Consider the following 18,095-nt stretch of genomic DNA (forward strand, 5'->3'; position numbering starts at 1 on the left):
GTTTGGAAGGGTTGTGCAACTGCCTCTTCTGCAGACACCCTGCTGCTCTGCCACTCCACCTTCCCTCTCCTCTTGGTATGCAGAGGGGATCTGGTGACGCTGGCTGCCAAGGGCTCCTTCCCCCCCCCCAGCTCTGAATCTAACATTCAATTATCATTTAATGGGCACCTAGAATCTCTAATTAAGCACCAGCCAGCCTTGGAATTCAGAGATTGGAGCTTTAGCGCATTTCTGAAAAACTCGGGCTTCTTTGAAGCAGGAATTGTGCTGCACAGAGATGTGAGCCCAGGTTCAGGCAGAATACTCTCTCTCTCTCTCTCTCTCTCTGTCTCTGCGTGTGTGTGTGTGTAACTCACAGTTCGTTCTTGGCTGCCAACTGTTGGACAGTTTTGCCGGGCACAGCTGTAACCATGGCAATCTTGCAAGTCTCTTTGGTTATTTTTGGTCTGGACTGGTTATCCCTGACCACCTTTTGCTCCCTGTTCTATTTGCACTCGGGGTGTTTAAAGAGTGGTGGAGGCCTGGGTTGCCTCCCCCCCTTCAAGTTTGACACTCATAGGGGTGTTCAGACATGCACTGCTTCTGAACATGGAGGGTCCCCATCACAATCCCAGCTAATAGACCTCCTCCTCCTGAAGCCCTGTCTTTTAAAGCCATGTAAGCCAATGTGCTGGCAAATTCCATGCATTTTGTCCTGAACCATCTCCTGATCTGCTTTGGTGGATGGCCAAAGGGGTGACCTTGGGCCAGTCACTGCCTCTCAGCCTCAGAGGATGGCAATGGTAAACCACCTCTGAATACCGCTTACCATGAAAACCCTATTCATAGGGTCGCCACAAGTTGGAATCGACTTGAAGGCAGTCCATTTCCATTCAGGCCAATGTGCTGGCAAATTCCATGCATTTTGTCCTGAACCATCTCCTGATCTGCTTTGATGAATGGCCAAAGCCATACTCTAAAGAGAGAGTAAGTGAGCGTACTAGAGTCTGGCTGCATACACACCTGAAAAACAGTGCCAAGGCATATTTCTCACCCCCAAAGAATTTTCAGACCTGTAGTTTACCCGTCACAGAGCTACAATCCCCAGGGCCCTTAACAAACCACTTTTCCCAGAGTTCTTGGTGTGTGTGTGTGCTTTGAATGTGCTTTAAAGACACAGTGTATAGGTACACAGCCTTCATTTGGTGAGATTCTGTTCAAATAGCTGCTAAGCTGTGAAGCTCATTGGGGATACCCTTGTGGAAATCCCGCTCTTTCTCTCCCCAGCCTTCCTCGCAGGGCGAAAGAAGCTAAACCAGCCTTCGCCAACCTGTTCTCTTGAGCTACAATTCCAGCAGTCCAGTCAGCACAGCCACCCACTCCTATGGCCATGGCGGCTGGGGTTGATGGCCGTTCTAGACCAAACACCTGGAGGGCACCAGGTTGGGAGAGGTTGACCTGGAATAATGCTCTGGGTGGGATCCTGGGGGAAGGGGCAGGCCAGAAATGTGACTAATGATCTGACTAGTGCTTGCAAGGCTGGATTGGGATGGGGGGTTGCAGGTGAATTAATCCAAAGAGCGTTTGAGACAGGAGCTGTCTAATATCGGAGTTTAAGAGCCCCATATCAGGAGCTGTTTTCTGAAGCACCGTGGGCATCTTCTTGAAAGTTCAGACTAAAACCAGGAGCGGATTCCACTGCTCCACTGACATGAAGCCACCAGCCGCCACTGAGCTGTGGTGATCAGTGTGTGTGTGTGAGAGAGAGAGAGAGAGAGAATGGGCAGGGCAGAGAACGAAGAGTGTGATGCTATAAGATGTCAGCCTTAGCATGGTGGGCACAGAAGGAGCCCACAGGTGTGGGAAGTAACTCTGTCTGGAATCTGCCCCTCCCCTATAGTCATGCCCCCCCCCATGGGAACTGTCTTTTCTGTGCTGGAGTGCAGACCAACACTTTTTATCGAAAGGGGAGGAGAGGTCGAATCTCTCTGCAGCCAACCTGCCTTCCCCTCCCTGACCCCAATCCAAGGCGTGCTGATGAAGGGTTAGTCATAGGCTAGGAAAGGGGGGGGGAATTGCTTCCATTTGCATTTGAATGTGAACCAGCCTAATTTTTTGAAAGAATTCGCAAACTGAAACGTAGCTGTCTTCGTTTGAAACCCAGACTTTTCTTAATTTTGCATTGCAGTTTTCCAACCAAAAAAATCTGTACAAAAATGCAGATGTGAGGGAAAATGCAAATATTAGTGGAAATTACATACAAAAATGCATTTGATTGCAAAAATGTGTGTGTTAGGCAAAATTGCATGCAAACGTATGTATTAGGAGAAATTCAGGCTAAAATGCTGACAGATTTTTGTGAGGACTCTTTTTTTGTAACTGCAAACTATGTGGAAATGTAGCAAACTGAATTTAAGACTCAAAAAACGAGAAATTTAGGAAACCAAAATTGACAGATTCATCCATCCCAATCCATAACTATGAATAGCATTATTTTTGAGGAAGGACTGTCCCCTCGAAAGGCCCTTAATTATGTTCATCCTCAGAAACACCTAACAATGTAGGTCAGTGTAATACATCATTTTTTCCCAAGGGGGAGGGACGGTGACTTGCCCAAGGCCAATGGGTAATTCCTAAAGGGAGAGTTTCTAGAGGGAGCTCATCCCTCCCTCCAATCCAGCATTTAGTAGTCAGGGAAGTATACTCTGCACATACTCAGAGATAGTCTCCTCTTTATTTTTACTGGACATACCTCAAATTCAGAAGTCCAGATAGGCCAGGCCCTCTTGGTTGCAAATGAAGGCCCATGCATGGGATGAGCTGAGATTTGAACCTAGGATCTCTCCACCAGCGAATCCACTGGCTCGCTGTGGATCATCTCCCATGGACAATTATGCACTAAAAGCATGCACCTCTCTGTCTGAGCAGTCCGCTGCCCCCAGCACTACTCCCAGTGAAGACAAAGGGGCTGCCCAAAGTAATGAAATCCCGGAAGAGATGATTTTTTAAAGAAGAATTAACAATATGCTGGCTTATATTCAGTTTCAACTTTTCCCAATGACAGGAGTTCAATTCTATGGTATAGCAGCAAATCGACCCCCAGTGGTGGAAGACATTAGCATCTACTTGCACCGGTGGTTTCCACAGACAGACAGGCTGAGGCTGGATGGATGCTTGGGGGTCCCTTGGCTCATCTCCCTCCCACCCCCCTCCCACCCCACACTCATCTGTCCCCCTCTTCTTCCCCAGCCCAGCCCAGCCCATTTACTCTTCCTTAATGCAATCTTGTTGACAAGCTGAGTGATAGGATCAAATAAGGCTTCTTTGCTGCCGAAAGGCACAGCGGTGCATCTTGGGAGATTATGCTCCGGAGGCTAAAGTGCGCCACTGCATCCGTGCTCCTGGGACCTTAGTTGACTTCAAACGCAGAATAGCGCAGCATCAGCTGTCTGATGGCAGGGCGAGCCCTTAAACAGGTCAGGGTGGTGTGTGTGTGCGTGTGTGTGTGTAAACCTGGATTATGTAACCTGTATACAAGTTTCAATATATTTGCATATGCCTCCCTAATTTGCATAACAAATACTGCTTCTGCTGGTCTTGCAGAGGAACGTCGCCCCCTCCCAGCAACCCCCGACTTCTTTTTTTTCCACCTGGCAAAGCCCACATGTCTCCAAACTATTCTCATTGCCATAAGGACTAGCAGCTTGCCTTTTAAAGTAAAAATAAAAAGTGAAAATGAAGCTTCTCAGGATGCCAAATTCTGAGGCTGATGCTAGGCCTGTGAGAACATGAGGAGACAGAAAATAGCCTAGCTTGGGCAGACCAAAGGGGGCCCATCTAGTTTGGCATCCTGTTCTTTCAGTGGCCAGTCGGTGCCCTTTGGGAAGCGCTCAAGCAGGACGTGAGTGCCATAGGCCTCTCCCTCTGTTTCCCCCCAGCAAATGGTGTCCAGGGGCATCCTGCCTCCGACAGTACCTCTGTCGCCTTGTACCTCTGTGGTCTTCTCTCAGGGGCTATGAAAGAGGTGCTCCTCTGATCCATCCCAGTTTTGAGGGGTCCCCCAGGCGTTGAATGCACAGGCTGGTTGTTTTGGTTCAAGCCAGTCTTTGCCTGGAGGTCTCTAGTGCACTACCAAGGCAGCCTGGGGCATTCAGCCCCCATAGCTCTTTGCCACCTTTTGGGGGCTGAGTGCAGCTCCCTTGGCGCTCTGGCCAACAGCACTCCTCCATTCCCCAAAAGCTTCTTTTCTTGCCTTCCTGACCACAACTCCATGTGCATCCGCTTCACCCGGCGTTGAGCTTTGGGAGTGGACAGTGGCTGAAGGACTAAGATGCTGTAAGAGCCACCAATATGGATGGCTTTAGGAAGGGTTTAGATCAATGCATAAGGCTATCAATGGCTACTAGCCACAATGGCTATGCTTGCCTACACTGTTGGAGGTAGCATTGCCTCCAAATGCCAGTTGCTGGGAATCGCAGGTGGAGAGCTCCTGTTTTGTTCAGGTCCTGCTTGCGGGCTTCCCATGAGGGCAGCTGGCTGGGCACTGTAAGAACAGGAGGCTGGACTAGATGCCCCCCCTTTGGCCTGAGCCAGCACTGCAGGGCTCTTTGGACGTTCTGAAGTCACTTCCTACATGGCAGGATGGCACAGCTGCATGCTGGTGCAGCAAGTGGCTCCGTGCATACCGTGGGAGTTCCCACATGGGATTTGGTCACCTGGGAGGCATCCCGTAGCTCGGGGGCAGCTCAGGGTTGGTGTGGGCAGCACCGAGCTAGGTGGACCAATGGTCCTCTGATGGGGTGGAAGGCAGCCTCTCGTGTTCCTGGTCAGGCATCGCCTCTTGCTACCTCTGACCACGCTGGGTAGGTTCTCTTTTCCAAGATCCTCTCGATAGGTTGCTCCTCTCCGTTCTCTCTCTCGTTCTACTACTGAACGTTTTGCAGGAACCTGATAAATAAATAAAGCACACGGGTGAGCGCAAGTCCTTCCCCGAGCCCTTCCTTCTGCTCTGCTTCCCAGCCACCCCGCCGCTTAACGAGCCAGCCTCGTTCCCCGTCCTGCTCTCTCCGTCAAGAAGACCGATGGCTGTTCTCTGCTGTCAACCCCATTATCAGCACTTTGTTCCTCCTGCTGGTCTCAGAGAAGGAGCAGATGTGGAACCTGATGGTGTGGCTTCTTCCCCCATCCTGGTCCGGATGATGGTGGCGGATGGCGTGGGTCAAAGGCCTGGTCCTCTTTGAGGGTTGCCTTCATGGCTCCGGTGGGCCACATTCACCAGGGGCGGCCTCGTTCCATTTTGGCTGCTGTGTTCTGGGCATCCCGTGGGATGAGAAGCTGAGTCAGATCATTGGTCCATGAGCTCAGTATGGTCTACACTGGTTGGCAGCAGCTCTCCAGGATTCCAGGCAGGGTATGTGCCCAGCCCTACTTGGAGATGTGGGGGATTGAACATGCACGCAAAGCAGGTGCTCTGCCATTGAGCTGTGGCCCTTCGAATTATAGGAACGTAGGAATTTGCCTTACACTGTTAAAAAGTCAGACCATTGATCCATCCAGCTCAATACTGTCTACACAGTCTGGCAGCAGCTCTCAAGGATTTCAGACAGAAGGCTCTTCCGGCTCTACCTGATTGCAACTGTGGGCATTAAAATGTAGCAATGCTGGTGGGGACTGTTGCATTGGGTGCTCTAAGCTAGCCTTCCCCAACCTGGTGCCCTCAGCCCCATCACCATCATATAGCTGTGCTGGGAGGGGCTGATGGGAGTTGTAGTCCCAAACCAGGGGCACTAGGTTGGGAATAGCTGCTGTGAGCAGAATAGGTGAGTTTCTGTTTCTGCAGGAGATCTAGGCTTCCTTTGCCAGAGCGTCTTCTCCAAGACTGAGGTGGATTGTCATCTGTCTCCCTCCCCCCTCCCCAAGACAAATCTGGGGTTGCCATGGCAACTCCCTCCCCTTGAGGTGCACATAGAGCTTCTGATCCTGGCAATCTGCAGCCTCCCCCTTGCCCCTTTGCGCTGATGTTCCTCTCCTGGCTGGGAATTGCTGTGTGTGTGTGTGTGGTGTAACACTGGCCCAAGAGTCTTTTCTGACGCCCATCACTCTCTCCATCCAGCTCCTGGGCTGACCACAGCAAGTGGGCGTCCAGCAACGTGGCCCCAGGGGCCCCCCAAAGCACCAGGTGCTGCCTTTCCCAGCCATACCTGGGGCCTTCTGCATGCAAGGCAGGTGTTCTGCCACTGAGCTAACTTCTCTACCCTTCAAAGAATAACGCTTATTTTGAGAGGAAATACTTTAAAACCCATATTTGAATGTGTATTCGTGTTTTAAAATGAAGATTAATGTCAGAGGGATGGGGTGGAACGGATGTAGGGGTTCACACCTGTGGGAGTGGCACCAACTGGAAATCTGCTAATTCACCCATCCCTTAGCATGATGTGAGCTGCTTAAACCCAAAGGGTGGTTTTCAGCGCTGGTCCTACTCAGTGTAAACCCATTGAAGTTAACAGATACGACTACCTTGGTTTCAATGGGTCTGCTCTGAGTAGGACGTAGCGACCCAATGTGCCTGAACCAGCCTGGTGCCCTCCAGATATTTGGGATGACAGCTCCCATCATCCCCAGCCAGCACATAGCCCAAAACATCTGGAAGGCACCAGTTTAAAGGAGGCTGAGCTTAATATCAGAACTCTTTATCCGTCTCTCCAGTGACGTCAGCAGATAAAGATTCCCAGATCTCGGTAAAAGATCTGGAGGGATCCTCATCTTTGTCTTGCTCCATCTGCTTCTCTAACCCTTCTTTTTCTCCTTGTCCCCCCTCCAGAGCTCCTGGGATCAGCCAAGAGGGTGAATGTTAATTTCCAAGACACTGATGGGTGAGTATTTGAAAGCTCTGAGCCTTGTCCTGGGTGCGGGGAGAGGAGGAGGAGGATGGCGCTGGGCGGAGGCCAGGGTTTTCCACTCAAGAAGGAGAATCTCCTCTGGGGGGAACCTCTCTCTTCTTCCGATGGCTGTCTAGAATCTCTTTGTCCTGACAGAGGGTGGCTTCCTCTCACTGGCCATCTGAAGAGCCTGGTTGGTGGATCAGGCCAATGACCCATCTGGTGCAGACTCCTCAGAGTGGCCAACCAGAGGCCCCCAGTGGGAAGCCGGCAAGCAGAACCTGAGTGCAACAGCAACTCCCCCCAGTTGCGACCCCCAGAAACTGGCATGCGGAGGCAGACTGTCTCCGACAGCGGAGGGAGAAGAGCCCTCCTGGCTTAGACCAGTGGCCCACCTAGTCCAGCATCCTGTTCTCACAGTGGCCAACCAGTTGCCTATGGAAGTCTGCAAGCTTCGTCCATTGGACATCCAATGAAGCTGGACATTGGAAGATTCAGGACAGACCAAAGAAAGTCTGTCTTCACACACCGCATAGTTTAGCCGTGTAATTCACCACCAACAAAGTGGCTACCAACTTGGATGGCTTTAGAAGAGGATTGGACAGATTCTTGGAGGATAAGGCTATCGGTGGCTGCTAGCCATGATGGTTGCGCTCTGCCTCCATAGTCTGAGGCCACATGCTTCCAAATACCAGTTGCTGGAAACCGCAGGAGGGGAGAGTGCTCTTTGCACTGAGGTCCCGCTTGCAGGCTTCCAGTGAAGAATCTGGCTGGCCACTGTGAGAACAGGAGGCTGGACTAGATAGGCCACTGGCCTGATCCGGCAACAGGGCTCTTTTATGTTCTTATGAAGGCTTCCTCTTGCAACAGATCCTGAGTGCAGCAAAGAGAACTGCCTTTGAGAATCTTGGAAATGGTTGAGTGTCCAGAGATCCTTCATGCGGCACTGTATAGTGGTCTTTCCCCAACCTGGTACCTTCCAGATGTTTTGGACTACAACTCCCATCAGCCCCAGCCAGCATAACCATGCTCCCATCAGCATCGACATCAGTGTAGCCATGATGGCTTGGGCTGATGGGACCTGTGGTCCAAAACACTTGGAGGGGAACAGTGTGAAGGAAGTTGCTGTATAGAGGTCTTGACCCAGTTCTGCATGGCTGCAGCCTACCTTGCAGGAAAGGTGGGATATAAATGTAAGGATAAAATAAATAGGTCAGATTGTGGAAAGGCTGGGAGTGGGATTTGGGTGGTTGTACAGACCTTGCTTTGCTTGCAACACCCATTGTATTGCCTGCATTCATGTTTGTGGGGTGGAAGAATGGGACCCCCATTAAGCTGAGTGCTGTGTCTGCACTTGACTTGGCTCTTGAGTCTTTATATTATGCATTTCATTTTATCCAGCTCTTCATGTTAAACTAGATGATGCAAAATAAGAGTGTAACTGTGGAACCCCGTCTGCTTTGCATAATTTACGGAGAGTACAGAATTCCGACTACAGAATTCTCTTTTCACTGCACCCACAGCCCTGCCTGAAGAAAAAGAAAACAATCCAGCCAAGTAGGAAGGCAACCTCTCTTTCCCCCTCCCCGGCATTGAAGAACTGTCTCTTCCCATTCCTTTTCTCAGACAAAAAGCTGCTTGCACCTGTCTGCTCCAGATCGCTCCTCTGTTTCGTTGACTTGCATGAGATGAGAGGAAGCCGTTTTTGCCAATAAGGAAATGGCAAAATGGAGCAAGCAGGCTTCCCTTCCCCCTCACCCCCCAGGGCTAGGGTCCTGTGGTTATCGAATGACTGGATCCAGGTTAGTGAGTGCATCAAGACAGCCTGTTTGTTGACCCTTCATCCTGATTTGTATGCGAGGAGATTAGACAGTTCCCAACTGCATTTCCCTGTCATTTTCCTTATTGCAAAAATCCCAGTCTTAGCAGGTTTGTTGGTTGCGCAAGACTTCCCAGTCAGCTGTAATGACACAACCTGAACTTGCTGGTATGTGATTGAATCCCACCTAATAATAGTAATAGTGATATATTTATATCCCGCCCTCCCTCCCAAAGGAGCCCAGGGCACCAAACACCCGAATGATAAAACAATTAAAATATTGAAGAATAGCTAAAAACAGATGCAGACTGGGAAATATCTCTGCTTAAAAAGCTTTCTGGCAGAGGAAGGTCTTCAGTAGGTGCTGAAAAAACAACAGAAAGGGCACCTCTGGAAGTCTGAGTCTGCGTCCCTGTGGCCGGAGCAGAGGAAAGCTCTCTTTCTCTGATATCTGTTGTCTCTCCTTTACTTTAGCTCAGCTTTCCCCAACCTGGTGCCCTCCAGATGTTGTTGGACTACAACTCCCCTGAGCCCCAGTCAACCCAGCTGTGCTCCCATCGGCCCCAGAAATCCTGCGGCCAGGCTGGCTGGGGCTGATGGGAGTTGTAGTCCAGCAACATCTGGAGGGCGCCAGGTTGGGGAAGGCTGCAATGGCCAAACAGAATGGATCTGTCCCCTCTTGGGTAGGTGCTCTTGTTCCTTTCAAAGCAGCCCCCGCAGGCGGCTTGGCATGTAGCAGGCGGAGGAGAGAGGAGAAGCAAATGGATCTTTGCTGAAAGACGGGGAGGGGGTGTTGCTTCCATCAAGCGTAGGGTGGCGTGAACTCCTGGCTGCTGCGGCACGGGTGCAAGAGAGGGGCCGGTGCCCGCCCAGCACAGGCATTACTGTCCCTTTGCAGGCAGGGCTGTCCAGCCTCACAGAGAGCAAAGCCCCAAGCAAGGAGCCCTCTGCATGTGTTGTGTGTGTCTGAGAGAGAGAATATCTAAATGCATTAGAATGTTTCACCGGTCGAACTGGGGGTGTCACCACTGTGATGTCCCAGAATGTTGATTTATGAATTATTACATGTATATCCCGCCTTTCTTCCAAGGAGCTCCAGGTGGCATATATGGTTCTTCCCCCCCCCCTTTATCCTCACAACAACCCTGAGAGGTAGGCTGAGAAACTATGACTTGGCCCAAGGTCAAACCCAGTGTGCTTCATATGGCTGAGTGGGAATCTGAAGCCGGGTCTCCTAGGTCCTAACATGACACTCTTAACTGCTTCACACAACCACACTGGCTGTGTTTTGTTTTGGTGGTTGACACTCTAGGCATTTTATCCTTTTGTTCACTGCTTTGAGATTTTTGGAACTTAAGCCGCTTATAAATATTTGTATATATATTTATAAATATTACTACTGTTATTATTACCAGCTTTTCCTCCAATGAGCCCAAGGTGCCATATACGCTTCTTTCCTTCCTCGTTTTATCCTCACAACAACCCTGTGAGGTAGGTTAGGCAGAGAGATGGTGACTGGCCCTAGGTCACCCAGCAAGCTTCATGTCTGTGCACAGATTTGAACCCGGGTCTCCCAGATCCAACACTCTTACCTAGGGAGGGGGAGCATCTGTGGTCCTCAAGGTGGTGCTGCGCTAGAATTCCCATTGCCCCTGACCATTGGCTATGCTGGCTGCTGGGGCTGATGTGAGTTTGGAGTCCAGAAACTTCTGGAAGGCCACAGATCCCCCATCCTTGCTCTAACCACTGCACCACAGCTTCTAAGGCTCCTGGTCCTAGTCCAGCACTCTAACCACTGTGCCACAGGGCCAAGCGGCGGAGGAATGGCCTCGTTCCATGGGGCTCAGGAAGCAGAGCAGCCAAAGCAGGAATATGGCTGGGGGTTGCAATCCTTAAACCCCACTTACCTGGGAGTAAGCCCCACTGAATTCAGTCAGACTTACTTCTGAGCAGAAATGGTTAGGGTTGTGCTGTCAGGCAGGATGCAAACTCCACGCAGGGCCCCAGGTGATGGGGGAGAGCCTCAAACCCAGGACTTGGGGACCGGAAGTCCTCATGCTGTTGGGGGAATGAGGTGCAGAGAGGCCAGGGAGGTGGCATTTCTGTTTAAAAACAAATAAAAATGCCTCAGGGGGGTTCTTTGTTCCTACCAGGGGAATATTATTGTCTTTTTTTGGAGTGTTCTTAAGAGAAAAAAATGACATTCCCTTAAAAAAGAAAAACAACCCTGCACAGAACACAAACCTCCTCCTCCTCCTCCTCCTCCTCCTCCTCCCTGACGGAAGCATTTCCGAGGCACCCAAGTGTGTTTCTCACGTCCTCTCTGTTGCCCCCAGAGTGACACACAAATCCCAGGGCCTGCTCCAATCCAGGCTCCTGGGCAGCTTTCCTGGGAAAAACCAAAGAGACGGATTTCTCTAGCCCTGTTGTTGGATGTTGGGGGTGGGGAGGCGGGTCGGAATCGCTGCCCTGCGGAGAAGACCCCCCCAAACCCTGCGCTAAATCAGGGCATTCCTTAGTGGTTACAATAACTCTGCTCTGGTTTACATCAGCAGAGTTTGCGTCTGAGCTTTTATGGAAATGTTTGGAAAGCTGCGCGTCTGTGTCTGCTTGCGTCTTCCCATATATTCTGGGATTGAGATCTGATTTACATGCACCAGCTGAAACTAGCAGAGGGGAAGAAAAGCCTCTGTGCCACATTTGGGCCTCCAGAGACCAGTTGAAAGAGCAGCGCTCCCTGGTCTTTTCCTTCCTCTTAGTGCGTTTGCTCAGGGCATGGGGAGAGGGGCGCGTGTGCAGAGAGACAGAATCATACCGACAGGACAGAATGGGACCTACACACCTAAGGCCTGTGCTCACAGTTGGGAAGCCTGCTGCAAGTCTTGTGGGCCCCCCTTACATTCCTGCATCCAGAGGCTGGGGGGAATTGAGACTTTGAGAAAAGGAGCTTAAGTGGGAAACTGAGATGGTGGTAGATTTCTGGGCTGTCTTCCCTTCATTTTGCAAAAGTTTGTTTGCTTATCTATTTATAAAAATATCTGTATACCGTTATTTCGTTAAAAACATCAAAGCGGTTTACAACACGTTAAAAACCACCACAGAATTAGGGGGAAAAACACTGTCTTTTGTTTCTGCCATATTGCCAAGAGGTGTAATGTGGCCTGCTAAAGAATGTAATGTTAAATTTATAGTATTGAAATGGTTTTTAAGTTTACTGTGACATTTGTTATTGTTTTATTACTGTTGTTGTGTTATTTTATTATGAAATTGTTTTTGTAATTGTTTGCTTTTGTTGTGGGCTACTTCGAGCACAGGTTTTTGTTTTTTTGTAAGTCGCTTTGAGTTCCATTTTGGAAAAAAAGCGACTAATAAATATCATCATTATTAATATTAATAAAAACAATAAAAATGCGATAAAAACAAAGATCCACTGTTGTGAAAAAGGCATCTTCTTAACTGCCTGCATAAGCCTGGCGGAACAGAAAAGGTTCCAGCAAGCACTTAAAAGTTGAAAGAGAAGCTGGGGAGTCTCATGTGTTTGATTGCTCCCCCCATATATGAAGCTCCCTCTATCTAAGTAAACTCGTTTATCCCGGAGAGGGCTTTGCTCAGTCTTACCCCTACGATGTGTTAGTTTTTCGGCCCAAAGGCTGCATTGATGGTCAGCCACTCCGATGGCAGTGTGCCGCCTGTGGACATGGGCAATGTATATGCGCAATGAACTTCATTAAGCCACTGAGCCACAGCCCTTCCCATTTTACAGATAGGGAGATGATGATAAAGATCATTCCAGGCCCTTTTATCAACTGTATTCTCTGCCAAGTGGCAGCTGGTGTGCTAAAAACAAAGGAAGCAACAATGTTGTCATTAATAACGTGTTAACACTAGAATGCAAATTGAGAAGCCCAAAATCAAGCTGGACTAAAACAGCAACTGGTTCAAAGCACATTATCGACAAGGTCTCTTGTCAAGAGGGCAGTGCCGTTAATAACCACAGAAGCCCTTGCCTGCTGGTGAAATAACAGCAAGGAAGAGCCAGGAGACAATCCTGGGAAGGCCCTTTCCCTGGAGCGGGGGCCACTGTGGAAAAAGCCCTGACCTGCATTTGTCCCAGCCACCACCTGGGCTGGGTGTCTGCGGCTAAGCTGAGGGAAAGGGAGAGAGTTCTGGGAGCAGGTCTTCTGAGTTAGCATGGCAATCTGAAGCAGGGCCAAATTTAGCAAGTGCAAGGCTGATGGGGACTTGGGCATTCTGCACTGGAGTGAACTCAATGCAAAGGGAATTGGAGGGGGGGTCCTTCTGGAACTTGCCATCTCTGCTTTGTCCCCTCTCCTTGCAGATTCTCTGCCCTGCATCACGCTGCCCTCAACGGCAACACCGAACTCATCTCTCTGCTGCTGGAGGCTCAGGCTGCGGTGGATATCAAAGACAATAAAGGCAAGGAGAGGAGGGGGCTTGGCGTAGGGTCTGGGTTGTTCTGTGGAGTGCAGAGAGCGCCTGGGGGTGGGTTTTGTGAAGTGTGGGCGGGGCTTTGTTGTGAAGTGTGGGCGGGGCTTTGCTTTGATGACAGTGGGTTCTGGGACTGAGGGACTGACCTGCGCTGCAGCGATGAGCAAAGACAGGACCAATTCCAGACACCACCTCCCCCCCAAAAAGAGACTGGTGAACCTCACCAGATGCTGAAGGGGTTAGGATGCTCTGTTTTCTTAAGCACTCCATTTACCCATTTCCAGAGAGGAAATGCTGTTAGCCCCTTGCAGCAAAAACAACAGAGTCTTGTGACACCTTAAAGATAAACAAAGTAATTGTGGCCAAAGCTTTCATGGACTACAGTCTGCTTCATCCGAGGCATGAAGTGTTGCATTATATGTGATTGGGGGGCGGGACTGCAAACAGTGAGGTCAGAAGAAAATGAGAGGCAGAAAAGTACAGAATGTGATAAGTTATTTGAACAGTAGCCATTAAAAAAAAGTTGTTGATAACACAACCATTGTGGCATCAGTTAACCAATTAACATGTATAGTGTGATTTTAAAAAATCTGTTGTCCTGATTCAGTTCACAAGCAATAGCGCTGAGCTTCTTGATGAACTGTAGCTTCAGCGGTTTTATGTTGCAGACTCCCTCTGAGGTTCTGGTATGGCCCCCTTAAAGTCCCCCACTGGCTTTGGGATCTTGCCATTTTTGATGACAGATTTGTGTCCAGTAATCTATCATTATACCTAAAGCGTTCCGATTATTAAGAACTCTTCATTTGGAGGCAGCTGAAACAAATTCAGCAAATAGAATTCAACCAGTGTGTCACAAAGATGCAAGTGCATCCTGCTGTGTCTGGTTTGTCAACTAACTGTGGTTTGCGCAAACCACAGTTTCCTATATACAGAAAAACTGGTTTGTTCACGGTGACAACTGTACACGTGAGATGTCCTCCCCTTGAATGAATGCCTTATTTATTTATTATTATTTTATTAATGATATTTATTAGTCGCTTTTTTTCAAAATGAAAGTCAAAGTGACTTACAAAAAAGGGGAAAAATATCAAAAACATATACAGAATAAAAATAACAGTACCAAGAAAAACTCAATGCAATAAATAGGACAATACGATAAAAATCGCAACACACAATACAACTCAAATATAGATTTTCTTGAGAAGTTCTTGTCATCTTTTGGATTGAGCTGTGCCCCCAGAAATCGTGGTCACTATCAGCAGTGGCGCCAGGGACTGCTCTCTGTTGCCGCTCTTGAGTCTGTTCCTTTCCTGCAGGGATGCGTCCCTTGCACTATGCCGCCTGGCAGGGTAAGAAGGAGCCGATGAAGCTGGTGCTGAAGGCCGGCTCGTCTGTGAACATCCAGTCGGACGAGGGGCAGATCCCGTTGCACCTGGCTGCACAGCATGGGCACTACGATGTGGTAAGGGGCAACAGAGGCTGGGGGGGGGTCTTGCTGAAGGATGGGCAAATCTGACACCCTCTCAGTGGCTCATTTTTTCCATCTTGAATTTAGATCTCTACATTTTCACAGCAGTGTCCGAATTGCCTCATAAAAATTTATCCACATTTTAGGGCAGATTTCTTCCGATAAAACACATGTTGTGTGCAGCTTTGACTAACACGCACGTTTGTGCCAGCTTTTTTCCCTAATATAATGCATTTTTTGTACTCTCTCTCCATTAAGGTATGCAACTTTATGCACTCTTTTTACTAATACATGCATTTTTATACATGTTGGCTGGAGAAATTCAGAGACGTGAGAGTGTTGAAGGATACTTGTGTTTTGGTTCACGTATTGGTTTGAGAAGGGTGATGTAGGTAGTTTCTCATTATAATGCAAACAAAATTGAATTTATCCCACATTCCCTGCCGCACCCTGTCTTAATAGAGATGCACCTCGTTTCAGCTCTCTTAGGGGGTGGGAATACGTTTGTGTGGGGAAAGACTATAGGATCACACTGTTGGAAGTGGGGCAACTCCCATGTCTGGGCTCCTTTGTGTGTATTCCAGAAGGGAGATTGAGTGAGGGTCCTCCAACTGGCTAGGCTCGCCCACCTTTCCCCGTGCTCTTCTCTGCCTAACTTCCTTCCGTTGTAAACAGATATGCTGCTCAGGGAGGCTGACCTGCCCCTCCTTCCTTTGTCTTCTTCTTTGACCATTTGAGGAGAGAGGAGACATCTTTGTCTTACTTTCTCTTCTGAGCCACGAGGGCAACTCCCATGTCTGGCCATTGTGCCTCCAACTTAGTTAGTTAGAACTAGGTATGCTTTCCCCATCTGCTATGTGTTTCTATAAATAAAGCAGATTTTCTCATTTTACTAAGTCTTAAGTCTCAGTGATCTAAATGTGGGGTAAAAGCCTTCTTCTTAGGTAAATACACACACTGGCTCAGACCGCTGCGTTATTCTCCGTATGCATAACACACACAAGTACCAAACTGTGTTGGGGGGGGGCAGTCAGGAGTGTGCATGCAAGCCCCACCCCAAAGGTCATTGTGTGTATCAGGCCCTTCCCACCGAGTCCCCGATCTTCCCTGTGTTGCATGAGGAAGTTCTGAATTGCTTCGATCGGAAGAGGATGCCTTGCGTGGTTGAGGACTCTGCCTTTGTCAGGGGTCCTGGTTGTGCAGAGGATCCTACTTGCCTTCAAGCAAACCTGCACAGAGTCCCTATGCAGACCCCCCCATAGCCCTGTGTCTAGGGTGGGGAAGAACAGGGACTGAGGAGGGGGGCATGCATGATGTCGATGGGGTGGGGATTGTCGCTCAGGAACCCTGGCTGCCTTGCACAAGTTGCTGCTGCTGCATTCACTTCGCCTGGGTGGCTTCTCTCTTCTGCTAAAGCAGCGTGGGAAGAAGCCTTTGCAGGTTCCGGCCCTCTCTGGTAACGCATGCGTTGGGCATGGAAAGTAACACGGGACTCAAAGGTCAAAGCCTCTGTCTGGTGAATTTCGGAATGCGCCAAAACGTGCAGAGAGGAGCTGCTTAGCTTTTGCGTTCTCTCTGCATCTCTCTTTCTCTCCATCCCATAGTCAGAGATGCTCCTCCAGCACCAGTCCAACCCCTGCATCCTTGACAACTCTGGCAAGACCCCTCTAGACTTGGCCTGCGAGTTTGGACGTGTTGGGGTAAGTCAGCTGGCCACGAGAATGACGTCCTGGTTGGGCAGCCCTTGGATGACTGGCCGGGGGGGGGGGAGAGATGGGGGCTGAGAGCGACTGCCAGTCCATATAGAGGCAATACTGGGCTAAAGAGGCCAGTGATCTGACTCGGTATAAGGTGGCTTCCTATGTTTCTCTTTAAATCTGCCCTCTATTCAGAACCATGAGGACTAGAACGTTACTTTTTAGGGGAAGGAATATAGGTTAAAGGTGGAGCTTCTGCTCTGCATGCAGGAGGTTCCAGGTGCCATCTGCCGCATTGCCAGGTGGCGCTGGGAATCTCCCCTGCTTGAAACCCTGGGAAGGCACTGCCAGTCAGTGTAGAGAACACTGAGCTGAATGGGGCCAGGGTCCGACTGTGTGTAAGGCAGCCTGCCTGCCTCCTCCAGCCCCCTTGGCTTCTCTGCCCCTTCAGGTGGTGCAGCTGCTCTTGAACAGCAACATGTGTGCTGCCCTGTTGGAGCCCAAGCCGGGAGACATCACCGACCCCAACGGGACCAGCCCCTTGCACTTGGCGGCCAAGAACGGCCACATCGACATCATCAGGTGCAGCCCCTCTTTGCTCGCGTTGGGTGCATGCTGTGTGCGTGTGGGGGGGGGGAATGGGTTGCAGGGAGGTGGTGGGACCGGAACGTCAGATGTGCATAAAACATTAAGTTTTCATGGGAAAAGATTTCCGCTTCCTCAGAACCAGCGTCAAAACTCCCTGGACGGGGACCAAATTTGGAAGTGCCTCTAGCCTCTGATGTCTGGAAAGGCTCCTGGGCCTCTAGCCATCTGGGGCAGTTCGGCTGGTCTTTGCTGTCCAGGTTTTTGCCTCCTTCCCATTTTCTGATCTTGGCATCACACAGCGGCATTTTGCTGGCAACCGACCAATCCAATCCGGCTAGGCAGACAGCTTTCCTCCAGAGATGATGATCCCCAGCCCACCCGCTCTGAGCCCAGGGCAGCAGCGACTGAAATTGCAAATCCCCAAAACTGCTGGTCCACCCTCTCGTCTCTGGCGTGCGTGTGTTGGTAAGAAGGGATCTCCAGCCCTGGAGCAAGCCAGGAATGGAAGGGGATTGTTCCTCCAGCCCAGCAGGCAGCCCTTCTATGTCATCAGCATGCAGTTCACTTAGCAAATTGGCCTTGGCTGCCTAATCTGGGGCTTGTATCTCAGGAGCAGGAGAGCAGCCACCAATCCTGCCCTCTGGGGGCTTGTTGGCATCTTGCGGTGTGCCCTCTTCCATGAGGATTATGATCATTTATTAGATGCCTCTGCTGCAGGCGGTGGGTCCTGTTGTGGCTGCACAGCTTTCCCCAACTTGGGTGCCGTGCTGGCTGGGGCTGATGGGAGGTGTAGTCCAAAATACCTTTAGGGCACCAGGTTGAGGAAGGGTAAGGTGGCATTTGTAGATATCGGTGTGCCTTAAGATGCTGCTGTAGGGGCAAAACTCCCTTTTTTCTCTCTCTCTCCCACCCTTTGTGGTGATTAGGAGGATCTGCACTCTGTAAAACAGAGAAAAATTATTTATTTATGTTTGTGTGTTTAAATAAAGCATTTATAAGCCCTCTCTTAAACAAAACAAAGCAAAGGCTTCTAGAGTATTTTCAAGTGTGCCTGATATGACAGTCCCTGTCCACAAGCTTAGAATGAAAGGCACGGCACAAAAGGAAAGGGGATTGGGAAGGAGAAGGAAAAACGCAGGCTCAGGCATTTAGTTCACAGTTGCAAAGTTCTTGCATTGACCAGCTGGAATGGAAAGATTTGGAGAGGAGGAGCCGAA

General features: G+C 49.8%; 1 protein-coding gene across 4 annotated transcripts in view; it reads left to right on the forward strand.

Moving 5' to 3' along the window:
• Positions 1-18,095, forward strand: part of CASKIN1 (CASK interacting protein 1) — a 92,330-nt gene that overhangs the window by 43,331 nt on the left and 30,904 nt on the right. For all 4 annotated transcript variants that reach the window (XM_061600043.1, XM_061600045.1, XM_061600044.1 and 1 more), the window contains exons 2-6: positions 6,800-6,851; positions 13,016-13,113; positions 14,442-14,587; positions 16,198-16,293; positions 16,742-16,872. In XM_061600043.1, coding sequence (XP_061456027.1) covers positions 6,800-6,851; positions 13,016-13,113; positions 14,442-14,587; positions 16,198-16,293; positions 16,742-16,872 — 523 coding nt within the window. The remainder of the gene's footprint in view (positions 1-6,799; positions 6,852-13,015; positions 13,114-14,441; positions 14,588-16,197; positions 16,294-16,741; positions 16,873-18,095) is intronic.

The sequence above is a fragment of the Rhineura floridana genome, chromosome 17 (assembly GCF_030035675.1).
Source record: "Rhineura floridana isolate rRhiFlo1 chromosome 17, rRhiFlo1.hap2, whole genome shotgun sequence".
Taxonomy (NCBI): domain Eukaryota; kingdom Metazoa; phylum Chordata; class Lepidosauria; order Squamata; family Rhineuridae; genus Rhineura; species Rhineura floridana.